The 16,460-nt window shown below is 42.3% G+C and overlaps 1 protein-coding gene across 1 annotated transcript in view; it reads left to right on the forward strand.

Moving 5' to 3' along the window:
* Nucleotides 1-2,584: 2,584 nt before the first annotated feature.
* CSTF3 (cleavage stimulation factor subunit 3) overlaps nt 2,585-16,460 on the forward strand; it is a 63,577-nt gene continuing 49,701 nt past the window's right edge. Inside the window, exon 1 of the mRNA XM_014054667.2 lies at nt 2,585-2,842. Within this exon, the coding sequence (XP_013910142.1) occupies nt 2,813-2,842 (30 nt within the window). The 5' untranslated portion in view covers nt 2,585-2,812. The remainder of the gene's footprint in view (nt 2,843-16,460) is intronic.

Raw genomic sequence — 16,460 nt, forward strand, 5'->3', positions numbered from 1 at the left:
GACAAGAAATCCCTGAGGATTTTAAGTCCCTAAAAGTTTCCGACATAGGAGATGCTGTTCATCTCCATTTCAAGGCCATTGAATCAGCACTGTCCGAAAGCATTTTCGCAGTCATGTGGCCAGCATGACATCATGGAAGGCTATTACCTTCCCACTGAAGTTTTATTTATCTACTTGCATTTGCATGCTTTTGAACCGCTAGGTTGGCAGCAACTGGGATAAGGATGGGAGCCTTAGCAACTGACTTGCATGATGGTTTCAATGTCCCAGGGTCATGTGATCACCTTTTGTGATCTTCTGACAAACAAAGTCAACAGGAAGCCTCTCTTAATAACCATGCCACTAATTTAACAAGTGCAGTGATTTACTTAGCAACTGTGGCAAGAAAGGTGGTAAAATGGGGCAAAACTCACTTAACAATTTTCTTGCTTAGCCATGGAAATTTTGGGCTCAATTGTGATCATAAGTCAAGGACTATCTATATATCCAAAATATACCACTTTATCTATTTCATTAGATAATGGAGTTCACCCAGGCCTTTAGAAAGGATCACCGACTCTCCTTTCTTCCTTTCTATTCCCCTCTGGGTTTTTTTTTATTCTTTGTCATTATTGATCTTTTGTTTTGTACTATTTTTGTGTTTTTGTATTGTTGTTTATTTTGAAACATTTCAACAACTGTAAATCACCCAGAATTGCTGGGGGTTGTGTTGTGTTTATATTTCATAAATTATTATTATTATTCATGGGTAACTGTTCTGACCCCCACTTTGTCCGTTCAAAAACGAAAGCCAAACAGAACGTTCAAAGGAATGTTTTTATCAGTCCCGGCTCTTGCTGGCTGCGAGCCCAAAATAAACACAAATAAATGCTCTGGCAAAAGTCCTAACTCATAAACTGCTACAAAACAGGATTATATAAATCAAGTCACTTATCCAAGTGCTTTTCTCGATGGTTGCACACGAACGGAGAATGTTGACTAGACCAGAAACGGAACATTGACTTCTGCAACCAGGGTGTGGCACCATCAGTCTTTTATCCGCAGGAGATCCTAACGAACCACAGCTGCTCATTATCATCTCCTGTGAGTCCTCAATTGTTCCTTACGTTGGTCAGCCCTTCTTCTGCGTGCATCCCGAAACAACTCACAGGAGGTTTCTGTGTCAGCCTCTCTCACTAATCCAAGGCTCAGTCATTACCTAGGGACCAACTAGTCTCTCTGAGCCCTGCTCGGAGTCAGAACCCTGTCCAGGGCCCTCTGCCTCATCCAGGCCTGACTCATAGGGCCCCTCACTGTCAGTCTGATAGAAGCTCCAAAGGCTCCTGCTGAGCCACAACAGGTAACTATACCAAGAACAATTCCATAGACTGAAGTACCACCAGTGTTTTCACTCGTCCGAAATGTACCTCAGTAGTGGGATTCAATTTTTTTTTTACTATCTGTTCTGTGGGCGTGGCTTGGTGGGCATGGCAGGGGAAGGTTACTGCAAAATCCCCATTTCCTCCTGATCAGCTGGAACTCAGGAGGCAGAGAATAGATGGGGGTGGGGCCAATGAGAGGTGGTATTTGTCAGTTCTCCAAACTACTCAAAATTTCCGCTACCGGTAATCCAGAACTCGTCAGACTCTGCTAAATACCACCTCTGATGTACACTCATATTATCCTACTTCGGACATTTTTAAAAGTGAAGATCCAGCTTTCCAGAAAATGCTGTACTGCTGGGAAAGGTGGGTTATGGTGAGGATAAGTGCACCATTGAGAGACTTGAAAGAAGAGGTCAGGGTAGATCATCCTGAAAAAACAAATCTATCTGTGTGGTCGCTAGAAGTCGAAAACGATTTGATGGTATATGTGGTAATGAACAAACAAACGCTGCTAACCAAGCCCCACCTTCCCAGGAACAGCTGCAGGGGGTGCCTGAGCCATAACTGGGGCAGCAGGACCCTAATCCGATTTACACAATAAGCAAGAAAATCAGAAGCTTCTTTAGGCGTCGGGGAGCAAACCACATTACAGCTGATTACCCCCCAGGCATGCATAATAGAGCATCTCATTCTGGGCGATGTCGCCCCACGGTTGCATATGAATAATAGACAAGAGGCTGTTACTATGGTGGGGGTTGTCGAGATCGCCTTACGTTACATTGGCTACGAGCCCAGAGCACACAACGAGTAAGAAATTCTGGAGCAGAGAGGGGAGAAAAAAGAGAGCAGAGATCAATTAATAATCCCATTTATACAGAAGCCTCTGTTGTCTCATGGGCACGTGACTTATCCACGTGCCACAGCAAACAGCCTCTGCGTTAAAACCTTTCCGACAGAGCATTTACCCGCCAAATCAAAATGCGCCGTTTGCTTTTCTTTCCACGCATGCGCGCGCGTGTGTGTGTATATACAGCTTTGCTTAGTCTCCTTCGTTCCCGGCATTCTTTTCGCGCTGCTACATTCTCCGTTCGTAGCTCGCGTTCTGTTTCCTTAACCCCTCGCGCGCCGCTCCCTGCTTCGACCTTCCATTTTTATTTTCCCCCACTATTCCTTGCGCGCTCGTACTTTCCCCGTTCCGCCCCGCCCCCTTCCTTTACTGAGGAAGGCGAGAGTTGGGGGGCGGTTGGACCGCCATTTTGTTCCTCGGGCGAGTGGAAGCCGCACGCAGGGTCCATTAGTTCACTTAGGAGCTGCCCGGGGGATTTTGCGAGGGAAGAGAACGGGGGAGGTAAGCGGGTGGGTAGGAGGGTTAAGAAATAGGCATATCTACATATCGGACCCTGCTTCTTTGCTCCCCCCGCTACTTCCGGGGACCGTTTTAACACGCCATGTCTGGAGAAGCTCCCGCCGGCGACCAGGTGAGCGACCACAGGGCCTTCCGAGTTCCATGAAGCAATTGGCGGGGAATGCCTTCTCGAGAAGGGGTGTGACTGGGCTCGGCTGACAGGCGTCTGAGGCTTTGGGAAGTGAAAATGGCGGTTTCTAGAATAATGAGGAATAGGCCTTATTAACGTGCGCGTCTTTGTGTTGGGGGAGTCTGTACCTCTTTCTTCCGTTTTCGCCCCCGCTCATCTCAGTTTATAAATGGTGTGTGGATCTGCTATATGCGCTTTACTTTCTGTTCCACGATCCTAGTTGCTTTAAGTATTTCCAGTCGGCATATTCTCCAATGAATTACATAGACACCACCCCGCTGACTTTTTCTCTCCTGCAAGTTGTTCTTGAGTAACTCGATGGTCACTTCGATTTAATTCAAGGAAGTTTACCATAAATACCTATAGAACATGCACGCTTAGTGACTTGGTTTAATCAGAGGCTGAAGTAAAATGTCTCTTTTTAAATATTATAAGAAATTAGGGAAACAGATGTGTGCTAAACTCAAAAAATAAAGCAACCTAGAGGTTATACATTATGTTTTCGTAAAAATATAGTAAGAGATTTGAAAAATGTTTCAAAATGTAAATTCTGAGCCTTGTGTACTAAGTTTTGTTTAATAAAATTGAGGTGGATATTTTTAGAAATTGATGTTACAGCGTTGCTAATAAATGCATTAATGTTACATAAATGTGTCCTTTTTTAAAGTATGTTCTGTATAGGGATGTACATATAAGGAAATTATACGTAAAAGCTATTAGGGTTCAAACTCATTGGACTCCTGATGAAAATTAGTTTTTATATACATCCCTCAGTTGCTTTCAAAGCTACCTATTAAAAATGTAGCTTCTGTTTTTGAAATATTTTTTACTTAATTGTAGGCAGATTAGATGTGCAAATTTAAATATCACTCTTTTAAAATCAACATTTTATGTTACCACTACCAAAGCAACAACCCAATTTCCCACAAAAGAAGCTGTGTAAGGACTTTATTTAAACATACCACAGCAAACCAGAAAAGAAAATGGAGCACTTATACAACACATTCCAACAAAATAGATACACACAAAACTTTATCAAAAAGTCTGACCGCCAATCCAATACATAAACTCTAAAAAGAATTAAACTGCCATATATCAAGAATATCTCAGAAATTAATAGACTACTACAACCATATGGAATCAGGGTATCACACAAGCCAACTAAAGTCGTACAAAACATCCTACGCAAACCAAAAGATCCAGCAACCCCAGAAGAAAAACGAGTCATCTACAATATAGATTGTAAGAACTGCAACAACCACTATGTAGGACAAATGGGGAGAAGACTGGCAGAACACATCCATGAATACCAACCAACTGGCAGTCAGATGATGAACATTTTATAATTTTGCAACATATAGGCAGATTTAACCATAGTTTCAGTTGGGAAAATGTGACAAACATAGACCAGACCAAGTCCAAAAATGCCAGGTAATTTCTAGAAGCCTGGCACTCTTGACAAATCAGCCATCAAATAGACATAGACATTAACAACATCTATAGGCTATGCAAAAGACACAATCAATCAGCCTAAGAGAACAAAAAACCTCCAGCACCTCTCCATCAGTAGTCAGCATCCAGATCAGCATAGGTTAACTTCTAGGTTAACTTCAGCCCAACAATAAGTAAATCAGACCCCAGTCAAGAAATAGCCAAAGAGCCATCAGTAAACAGCCAAATCAAAGAATCTCTTAAGACCATCCCTACAGATAGGCAAGTCACCAGAATATAAACTGACAGCAAACAGCACTCCTTTACTAGCACTGATGATGTTATCTAGTTAGGGTAATGAAAAGTCTGCAAGAAAACAAGCAAGCTCAGAGGACCAGGTGCTTCTCATTTCAATCCTGACCTACAAATATTTTCCTTTATTCAAACATTTTACAGTTTCTGTGGAAACAATGTTAGGGATGGCCACCTCTATCCGGATGCTTTGTATAATTAGTTTTGAAAGACTTACATATTTAAAAAGACATTGTAAAAGCATATTTGCTTTCTCAGATTTCTGGAAGATGGATGGATGGATAGATAGATAGCTTTTTGTTTTGTTTGTTTTAGGAAAAAGATATAGAGTGGGGGAGGGCATACTCTACCATACATAGCAAACAATATACAACCTGATTTCTGATTTTTTTTCTGTTTGAAGTTAGATTCTTTGATCTATATGCAAAAAAAAACCCCAGAGTACTAGATAGATATAGCATGTTTTATTTCAGTTTTAGGGGTAGATCCTCTGGGTGGCAGACTTGCACTGTATTCTAAAAGGAATGGTCATGTTGTTCTAGTCCAACTTCTTGTTTTCCACTGGAGCCAGTTAGATGTCTTCAGAAGTTCACAGCAGAGCCTAATGTTCTAGCAACTGATATTTACTGATATTCTTCCCTCACTTTTACTAGTTACTAAAACATCAGCATTCAGAATAATTTAGGAAATTATTTTTAGGGTACTATTTTTGCATCTAGTTTGAAACTATTAAAGCCAATATCTGCTGCCCTTCTTGCTGCGGAATATTATGTGTAAGTTTGGCCTGATTCTTCCAGCAACACAATAATTTGAGATGTCATGTTATGCAGACAGTTTTAAGCTGCAGTTGCTTCATTCATTGCATATTGAAGAAGATCTAGGCATCTAAGGAACAAAGGACTCAACAATTGGGTCAAATAATGCTTTGAATATTTTCCTAACAGAAGTACATACAGTTGGATATACAGAAACAGATTACTTAGCCTTATGCTTATTTCAGTTTAGAGATGATATTACCAAAACCAGGAGATTTTTTAAAATATTGTGAAAATAATCCATTTTATAATCCATTCGAGTTCTTTTCTCCTGAGAGAGGTTCTTAGCTTCTCTCCATTATACATACGTGTGTGCATCCATTTGTAGGATGGGCAGAAAACATAGTGAAAGGTAAAAAGCTAAAGTAGTGTTTCTCAATGTTGGCCACTTTAAGATGCTAGCTGGGGAATTCTGTGAATTGTCCATGCTTCTGCTATGATTGAGCTATTTTAGAGTAAATTATAATGGATAAAAAGGGAGTTTTAAAGGGAATTTCTTTTGTATCCATGAATATGGAAACAACATTACAGACACCATCTTCATATTTAATTCTGTAGTTCAGTCATTTTTTAAAGAAAGTCATTTAATGTATTTAAATGTATTTTGAACAAAACAGCAATTTATTAACTACATCTATCTACTGCTGGAGAAGTATTAGTATTGTATTCCTGGCTTCACATAATATGTGATTGAATGAACAACTGAGAAACGTGGAAATTAAATATCTACTTAATTAGCTTAATTGTTTAATGACTAAACTTTCTTAATATGTATTTGTTTATCACTTACCATGGTAAGTTTAATAATGGCTAATTTTTTACATAGTATTTATAAAAAGTTAAATGTGTCATTGAAATAGTCACAATTTCTGGTTAGTATAAACCAAAACACTTAAAATCAAGCAGAAATTATTGTTGCTTCAGATTTTTAAGAGATACATTGCTCCATGATACAGTTCTTTAAACTAGTCAGAATGGTTTAGTACAATGATGGCTAACCTTTTTGTCGTCATGTGCCAAAAGTGTGTGCGTGACAGTGCACATGTGCACCTGCACCCATAACACACACACACGTGTACCCCCTCCCTGAGCATGTGTATGAGACCCCCCCCCCAGTGGCCATTTTGGGCCTAGTAGACCTGCAGCCTCCTGGGAGCAAAAACGGGCTGTGGAGGTGTGTGAGGCGTGCCCCATGTGCAACCCTGCAGACGTGCAACAAATCCCATACATGTGCACACATTTTTCGAATGTGCTCTGCGTATGCACGGCAGAGACCCAAAAATCAGCTGGCTGGCGGGAGGCTCATGCGCAGTGGAGCTGAGTTTGGCAACAGCTTGCATGCCTGCAGAGAGGGCTACGTATGCCACTTGTGTGTTTTGTAGTTTTTTGTAGTTTTATTAGAATTTGTAGGCCGCCCTTTTCCCTGAGGGGACTCAGGGCAGCTCACATAAAACTGGGAAGGGGGGAATACAAACATCAAGATAGAAGACATATAATAAAATAGTAGGCAACATACATTCATCATTCGGGAGGGGTAACTATCCTTATCCCCAGGCCTGACGGGCGAGCCAGTTCTTCAAGGCTATGCGGAAGGCTTGGACGGTGGAGAGGGTACGAATCTCCACGGGGAGCTCGTTCCAAAGGGCCGGGGCTACTGCTGAGAAGGCCCTCCTCCTTGTGGTTGCCAGCCGACACTGGCTGGCCGATGGGATACGGAGGAGGCCTAGTCTATGGGATCTTATTGGTCGCAGGGAGGTAATTGGCAGAAGGCGGTCTCTCAAGTATCCAGATCCACTGCCATGTAGGGCTTTATGGGTGATTAATAGCACCTTGAAGCGCATCCGGAGATCGACAGGCAGCCAGCGCAGCTCGCGGAGGATGGGTGTTATGCGGGTGAATCGAGGTGCACCCGCGATCACTCGCGCGGCTGCGTTCTGCACTAGCTGAAGCCGCCGGATGCTCTTCAAGGGCAGCCCCATGTAGAGCACATTGCAGTATTCCAGCCTAGAGATCACAAGGGCCCGAGTGACTGTTGTGAGAGCCTCCCGATTCAGGTAGGGTCGCAACTGGCGCACCAGGCGAACCTGGGCGAATGCCCCCCTGGTCACAGCCGTTAGGTGGTGGTCAAATGACAGCTGTGGATCCAGGAGGACTCCCAAGTTGCGAACCCTCTCTGAGGGGTGCAAAATTTGACCCCCCCAGCCTGAGTGTTGGAATATCAGTCAAATCTTTGGGAGGAAAACACAACAGCCACTCGGTCTTTTCTGGGTTGAGCACAAGCTTGTTAACCCTCATCCAGTCCATAACGGCCTCAAGACCCCGGCTCATCACATCTGCCGCTTCATTGAGTTGGCACGGGGCGGACAGATACAATTGAGTATCGTCCGCATATTGATGGTATCTAATCCCGTGCCTGCGGATGATCTCTCCCAGCGGTTTCATGTAGATGTTGAATAGCAGGGGGGATAAGACCGAGCCCTGAGGCACCCCATAATTTAGGGGCCTAGGGGACGATCTCTGCCCCCCCCCACTAACACCGACTGCGACCTGTCCGAGAGGTAGGAGGAGAACCACCGTAGCACGGTGCCTCCCACTCCCACCCCCCGCAGTCGTCGCAGAAGGATACCATGGTCGATGGTATCGAAAGCCGCTGAGAGGTCAAGGAGGACCAGGATGGAGGAATGTCCTTCATCTCTGGCTCTCCAGAGATCATCAATCAATGCGACCAAAGCGGTTTCTGTGCTGTAACCGGGTCTGAAGCCTGACTGGAAGGGGTCTAGGTAGTTTGCTTCCTCCAAGGACCGTTGGAGCTGAAAGGCGTGTGTGCCATAGGTTCGCTATCACAGGTTTAGTGCACAGTTTCTTAAACTATTCTTACTCTTAAGAATAGTATAGAAAATATTGGAATTGGTTCAAAGATCCAAGAGAAAATTTTAAATATTTTTTTGGTTCTATTCTATTGCAAAAGAAATGGGAATTTTTGTAGCTCTGGGTTGAAATGAGGAGTCCTTGGGGTTTTCTGTGTTTAGTTGTCTTCTTGTAAACATTCCATTACCCAAACTAGGTAACATCATCAGTGCTAGTAAGAAATACTACTCTCAATTTATATTCTAGTGGCTTGCCTGTCAAAATTGATGGGAGTGGTCTTGAAGGTTCTTTTGTTGGCCTGTTTCCTGTTAGTTGTTTGGCATTCCTTGATTGGGGATTAGCAGTGATGGCAAACTAGAAACACATGTGTACCGAAAAACCACCCATACCAATCAAGTGCTCCACAACCAAAACAACCCAATCTCCTACAAGAGAAGCTGTGCAAGAATATTATTTAGAAGAGTACGAACACACTGCAGTAACCCTGAAAAGCAGAAAAAGGAAACAGCATCTATACAATATCTTTCAACAAAATGGATACCCACACTTCATCAAAAAGTTTCTGACCCAATATAGTACAACCAGCACAAGCTATAAAAAGAATAACACTGCCATCCATCAAAAATATCTCAGAAACCACTGAATATTACAACTACACAGAATCAGCATAAAACACAAGTCAACTTAACACCCTAAGTAAACTAAAAAATCCAGCAACTCCAGAAGAAAAAAAACAAGTCTTCTACAACACACAATGTAATGACTGCAATAATCACGATGTAGGACAAACAGAAGACCGGCCAAATGCATCCATGAGCACCAACTAGCCATCAGAAGACATGATGAAAGCTCTTTACTTTCACAGAATATAGATAGATTTAACCACAATTTCAATTGGAAACTCTGACCATGCTAGACCAAGCCAAGTCCAAAAATGCTAAGGTATTTCTAGAACAGTGGTCCCCAACCCCCGGTCCGCGGACCGGTGCCGGGCCGTGGAGTACCTGGCCCCGGGCCGCGCAGCGGCCGGGGGCCATGCAACGGCCGACTCTTCACTCATGCAGTGCCGTCGCCGGAGGGGGGGAGCTGCGCGGAAGCACAGGAGCAAGTGAGGCGAGGAAGAAGAATCCCCCACTACTACACCACCCCCTCCCCGAGTCAGCCGTCCCCTCAGTGAACGCCTCCGCCTCTTTCTCCTTTCTCGCCTCAGTCGGCTCGCCTGGAAGCGAGGCGAGGAGGGGGCGGACCATGCGCTGGAAGCGGAGCCCTTGGAGGCCCTGGCGGCTTCCCCGGCGGTCGTTGCTGGCCGCTCTCTTCTAAGAGCCAAGGTGGCGCAGTGGTTAAATGCAGCACTGCAGGCTACTGCTAGATCAGCAGGTCAGCGGTTCAAATCTCACCGGCTCAGGGTTGACTCAGCCTTCCATCCTTCCGAGGTGGGTAAAATGAGGACCCAGATTGTTGGGGGCAATATGCTGACTCTCTGTAAACCGCTTAGAGAGGCCTGAAAGGCCTATGAAGCGGTATATAAGTCTACTGCTATTGCTATTTTTCTCGCTGTCCTCCTCGGCTCAGTCGTCTCCGAGTTGCCCAGGGTGGGGCGGCGCCCGGGACGGAGACGGCGCTTCCCCGCCCGGCCTTGGCTTGTGAGAAGGAACGGCGGGAGAGGTAGAGAGAGAGAGAGAGAGAACGTCGGGCAGCCGAGGGCGGGAGGGGGTCTTTTGAGGGGAGATCCAAAATTTCGCCAACGGGCATCGGTGAAGCGCGCTCTTTCTCTTCCTCACAAAACACATTTCCTTTCCCCCCACGCGTAGTTATTGGCGATATGGACTCTTGGACTCTTACCCAGCCAGATCAGTATCAAACATTTCCCTGACCTCAGCAGAAGCGAGGTTTTTTCTTCTCCTTTCTCTCCTTAATACTGTATTCTTTTTACATTGCTATCCTCTGGCTTATTTAATTTTGCCCTTGCTCTTTTTATCTTTGACCTTGATTAATTCAGCTGTTTATTCCTTAAAATCTACATACAAAATGGAAGGTGGGATATGATTCAGGTGTTGAATTGGGAAGGTGGATTTAAAACAACGCCCCCCCACCCCTGCGCGCGCTCAGCGGGCCACGGTAAAATTATCAAAGGCTGACTGGTCCGCGGCGATAAAAAGGTTGGGGACCACTGTTCTAGAAGACTGGCACTCTGACAAATTAGCCATCAATGACACACACACACAAACTACATAAAAGTAGTCCTTGACTTGCAACCACAATTGAGCCCAGAATTAATGTTACTAAGTGAGATTTGCCCCATTTTATGACTTTTCTTGTCACATTTGTTAAGTGAATCACTGCAGTTGTTAACACACTTGTTAAATGAATCTGGCTTTCCCATTCACTTTGCTTATCAGAAGGTCGCAAAAGGCGATCACATGACCTAACCATCATAAATATGAGTCAGTTTCCAAGTGTCTGAATTATGAGACATGATAGTGGCAACAATCATAAGTGTGAAAATTGTCATAACTCACTTTTTTCAGTGTTGCTGTAACTTCAAACAGTACCTAAAACCGTGATTGTGAATCTATGGCACGCGTGCCACAGGTGGCACGCAGAACCATTTGTCAGGGCATGTGACTTGATGCCTTGTCAGCTGGCCAGCTCACTTCAACCTTCTTTTGAGGCCGTTTTTCACCTCCGGAGGTGAATGGACTTCCGGTTTGCTTCTAGGGCCGGTTTTTGCCCTCCAGAGCCTTCAGGGAAGCCTCCTGAAGGTTCCGGAGCTCAAAAATTGGCCCTATGGGGAACCCAGTTTGGGAATGGTGAGTTCCGGTTTGTGCATAGGTCTGTTTTTCCCCCTCCGGAGACTTCAGAAAAGCCTCCTGAAGGCTTGGGAGGTTGAAAATTGGCCCTACAGACAAACCAGAACTCATCATTCCTGAATTTCCAGGTTCCCTGTAGGTCCGTTTTGTGCCTTCCTGAAGCTTCAGGGAAGCACCTGAGGCCTCTGGAGGGCGTGCGGGACTGGGAGGCTGTTTTTGCCCTCCCCAGGCTCCTAGAAAGCCCCTCGAGCCTGGGGAAGGCGAAAAAAACGTGGCAAAAGGGAGGGGTCAGTGATCCCGCGCATGCACTCACACTAGGGGGGCAGCGCATATCATGGGTGTGGCACACCTGTGCTCCCCCCCGCTTTTGGCCGTGACCCGTCAAAACCGCGGAGGACACAATCGCGCTCGACGAAAGCATGCATTTGACGTCATCGCAGCGCGACAAAAAAAATTAAAAATTGAAATAAAATTAAAATTAAAGCAAGCCGATTCACATAAAGGTAAGGGTTAGGTTAAGGGTTAGGATTAGGTTTAGAGCGTTAGGGTTACGTTTAGCGTTAGGTTAAGGGTTAGCGTTAGGTTTAGCGTTAGGTTAAGGGTTACGTTTAGGGTTAGATTAAGGGTTAGGTTTAGGGTTAGGTTTGGGGGGGTTAGGGTAAGGTTTTCGCTTTATGTTTACATTTTTCGATCACAGCGCGATGTTTTCGTCGCGCTGTGATGACGTCAAATGCGCGCTTTCGTCGAGCACGATTTTGTCCTCCACGGTTTTGTGGTGGAACCGCTTTTGGCATGGCAGGAACTGCCAAACAAGCTAACAGCCAACCAAAGACTCTCCAAGACCACTTCCACCAACACTGATAGGGCAATCCATTAGAATATAAACTGAGAGCAAACCCCACTCCTTACTAGCACTGATCTGTTACCTAGTTTGAGTAATGAATGCTTGCAAACAAACAAGCCCAGAGCACCAAGGACCCCTCAAGAAACCTTTCTTTCATGAATGAAAAGGAATGGCAGATTTGTCCTCAGGTATCAAATTGAAACAACTAGGGAAATAATTGTAGATGAAATTCATAGAAAATGTAAGATTTTTAACATATTTTTATGAAAATGTAATTCAGTATAATAAGACCATATATTAAATTAGATCAAACACTGACTAAGATTTTCAGGGACTCCAGACCAGAAAAAGGATGAAATTATCATTTATAAGTTTTGTACATTTCATTAAGGTTTCTAATAATATATCAAAAGAATTGTTTATTTTTTGACTCCTTTTGTAGTTTTTATTAAAATATGGGGCTTAATATGTAAACAAATATTACATATTGTAACCTAGTTGATACTGAATTGAAAATACACATTCCAAAAGACAGTTTATATAGGCATCCAAACTGTTCAGTGACCTTTCTTGTATTGCCCATATTTTTTCATGGACACATGTTTCAGTTCTGTACCAATTAAAATATCTATTTGCATACAGTACAGTAACATGTTATTTGAGAATTAGATGCTTTTACAGTTTTAATTATATATGCTCATAAATCTTGTCAGTCCCAAGCCCAAATAAGACCGTGAAATCCATTTGAGTCCAATCCTTTATTTGCTTAGAACTAATAGAATCTAGCCAAGTTCAAGCTAGATGTAATCTGAAAGATTCTGTTTGCCCCTTCCCCATCCACTTTGGACTACACCGTCTCTTAATCTGGACCTCTCAAAATAATGTTCTGTGTCGCCAAAGCTCCCTCCTCACATTGTTCCTCCAAATGCGCATTGGAGGATTGACTTGAAGCATATTAAAGAGGAACTGAAGTCTTCTTGACTGTATGTTCTTTTAGCCATCTTGCAGTTTTTGTTGTCCTAATTCTGTTTTGTTGACCTACAGAATATGATTTCTCCAATTTTTCAGGTAATATACTGTTGGAGGAGAAGCACATTATTCACCAACCAATATTGTTCCATAATTTGATAGACACAATATAATTAATCTAAAGCTTCAATTTATGCTTGACTTGAAATAAATCATGTTGAAATTATAATTCTGAGTAAATTTGTATGAAATTATTGCATCCTGTTTTAGCAATCAAAGCTGGAATTCTAATCTACAAGAGTTTTAGAACTGTAGTTTGTCTAGAAGAAATGTTCAAAAGCCTAGCTATTCCTGAGTTTTACTAGGATTAGGCTTTGCTATATCACAAACCTTGTAATCAGTGCTATTCTTAGACTGTAATGTTGAAATAAATCAAGCTTGACTATAATCAGAATCTGTTTTATGATGCTTTTTAGGAGATATCTTTAAAAGATGATTGATTTACTGAAATCAAATACTATGCTTAATAGCTAAAATAGACTAACGTGAAAATTACTTTAATATTCAAATGAAATATAAAATATTACTATAAAATTTAATATATAACTTTGTCAGAATAGTTATTTTAGTTCAGGATATTGTTTTGATTTTCAAATGCAGAATTTTTTTAAATAATAACATGATTATACTTTGTTAGCTCATATCAAGTGAGTTTCTTGGTAGATTAGATTTTAGTAGTTATCATTGCTGGAAAAAATAGTCAATGTCTATAATTGCCTATCAGCACTTCTAGCTTTCTGAAAGGGGAGGAAGATGGAAATGCTGTATAACAAGAGAGGAAAATCTATGCACATGGATTAATAATATGGTACATGGTGGATGATAGACTGTACTCTAAAAAAAATTGGTAGAGTGGTGTTCTTTCAGGTCTGTCAGCAGCTTTTTGATTCTATCAACCATGGTAACCTTCTAGACTCTAATAGTTCAGTGCATCCTGTTGTCCATCCTCCAAAGAGTGGTAGTATTGTACTTACAGTTTCTGGAGTCTAGACCAGTGGTAGTCAACCTAGTCCCTACCGCCCACTAGTGGGCGTTCTAACTTTCATGGTGGGGGGTAGGGGTTTGCTGTAACTCTGCTTTATAAATTTTATAAAATAAAGTTACTTCCCTACTTTATAAATCACCATTACTGTGGAACCGGTGGGCGGTTAGAAAATTTGTACTACTAACAGAGATACAAAGGTGGGCGGTAGGTTTTAAAAGGTTGACTACCCCTGGTCGAGACCATTGACAAAAGGATTCCCACAGAATTCCATTCTTTATTCCATTGAACATTGGCATAAAACTTTTTAGGGAGGATATGCTAATGATACTCAGGAAGCAATTGATATTGAAACTTCTTAATTTGGGTTAAATGGGAAAGAGAAGTTAAAAGTTAAATCAAAACAAAATAGAAAATTAGATTTAGTGATGGATATTCTATATTAATTGATTTAAACCCCTGAAACAGTTTTGCAGCCTAATATATTCCTTGGTCTTCAGTTGTCACTAATTTTATAAAACACATTTCTATGATTGTGGCTAACCTTTAGAAATGTTTGGTATTTTCAATTAGTGCAAAACAAAGCAACTAACTTTGTTTTAACTGCTATCTCTCTCCTCTTTCTCTCCTTTCCATCCCAGGCAAGGACTGGAATTTTGTTCATGTAACTGGGGCTGGAATTTTGGACACAAGTCATAAGTTCTTTAATTCAGCACTGTTGTAATTTCAAACTGTTACTGATTAAATGGCTATAAGTGGAGGACTACCAGTATCGTCAATTTCATAATTGGTTCATGTACTTCCTGTTACCATTTCAAGTGCAAAATAATCTCTACCATCTTGGTTACATTTTTTGTAGGCTATATGTGGCATATATATAGCAGCAGGCTTGGCGTGAAGAATTAGCCTATGAATAAGAGACATTCTTCTAGATCAATGATGGTGAACCTTTTTCTCCTTGGGTGCCAAAGGCACACGCATGTATGCGTGTCCACCTGATAATTTAATCCCCCGCGCACCTCCATGCACATGCACATGTGACACACACCCTTGCTGCCCCATGCATGCACACATGGCTTTCTTGGAGCCTGGGGAGGGCGAAACAGCTTCCCCCACCCCCCGAGGCCGGAAACAACTTGTTTTCTGACTTTTGGTGGGCCCAGTAGGTCCGTTTTCTGGCCCTCCCCAGGTTCCAGAGCCTTTCTAGGAGCCTGGGGAAGGCAAAAAACTGCCCAACACAAACCGGAAGTTCGGGAACAGACTTCTGGGTTGGCCATTAGGTCATTTTCTCCCTCCGGAGGCTTCAGGAAGCTTCCCTAAAGCCTCCGAAGGACGAAAAACAGCCCAAAGCGCAAACCAGAAGTCCATTCCCAAACTTCTGGTTTGCGTGTTGGATGGTTTTTCATGAGAAAAAAGGCTTCCGGATAGTGAAAAACGGCCTCAAATCAGCTGGCCAATGCCCGTGCCATATATTTGCCATCATGGTTCTAGATGAAGATTTTGATAGAAGTCTCCCCTTTGCTTTGCCACATACTTTTTCCCCGTTTGGCACACTATTTGCCCTTATGTACCATGTTTTATATTTATACTTGATATGAATGGGTCTTTAGCAGGAGGTCTCAAACCAGGCATTCCACATATGCTTTGTATTCAGATTCCTCTCTGCCTGTGAGAAGCATTTAGATACATTCCCTCAGCTTTGCCAAACTAGAATGAATATTCTAAATTGATAGCTCTCCATTGTTTTCTTTTGTTTTTCATAATGAACATTTTCCAAATTAAAAACCCAGTTAACCTTTCCTATCTAGCATTAGCTTGCAGAGTTTACAGACAGCCCATTATTGCATATTCACAGTTCATTAGTTCCTTAAAGATCATCTCCTAATTGCTCACATGTATACAAATTCATGTATACACACTTTATTATTGTGTGGACCTACAGATTTTCTAATTCTTTCTCCTTGGTTCCTGTATTTCTTATCAAGTTAGTTTTCCTGTAGTTTCTTTTTTCATTCTCGGTCATTCTGACTCCTAACTCCTATTTTTTCTTTTATGCTAGGTAACTTTTAGGTCCCCATGACTTTTGAGAAGTTTAATGTACTTAAATAAAATAAATTGCATTTATCTTAAGTTGGTTCAACTGTTAGAGACTACACAGATAAGTTTTCCTCAGGTGAATCTATACTCTGCCTGATCCTTAAGCTATCTTACATTTTCAAGTCTTTCTTTTCTCAAAATTGCATTTTCTTTCTGCTCTTCATTAATGGCCAAAAGGCAAGAGACCTATTTTAATTTGACATCTTAATAGCTGTATAGGTAGTCCTCAACTTATGATTGGTTTGCTTAGCAACCAGTGAAAGTTATGATGGACCTACCCGGGGACTACTTGTCATCTGGTTTCAAAGTCACAACTGTTGAGGGGGCTCTGATCATGTGACCAAACCTCAGGTGTTTGGAACCAGTCTGCATT

The sequence above is a fragment of the Thamnophis sirtalis genome, unplaced genomic scaffold, assembly GCF_051295495.1.
Source record: "Thamnophis sirtalis isolate CommonGarterSnake01/CBP01778 unplaced genomic scaffold, rThaSir2_p1.2 scaffold_1, whole genome shotgun sequence".
In the NCBI taxonomy this organism is placed as follows: domain Eukaryota; kingdom Metazoa; phylum Chordata; class Lepidosauria; order Squamata; family Natricidae; genus Thamnophis; species Thamnophis sirtalis.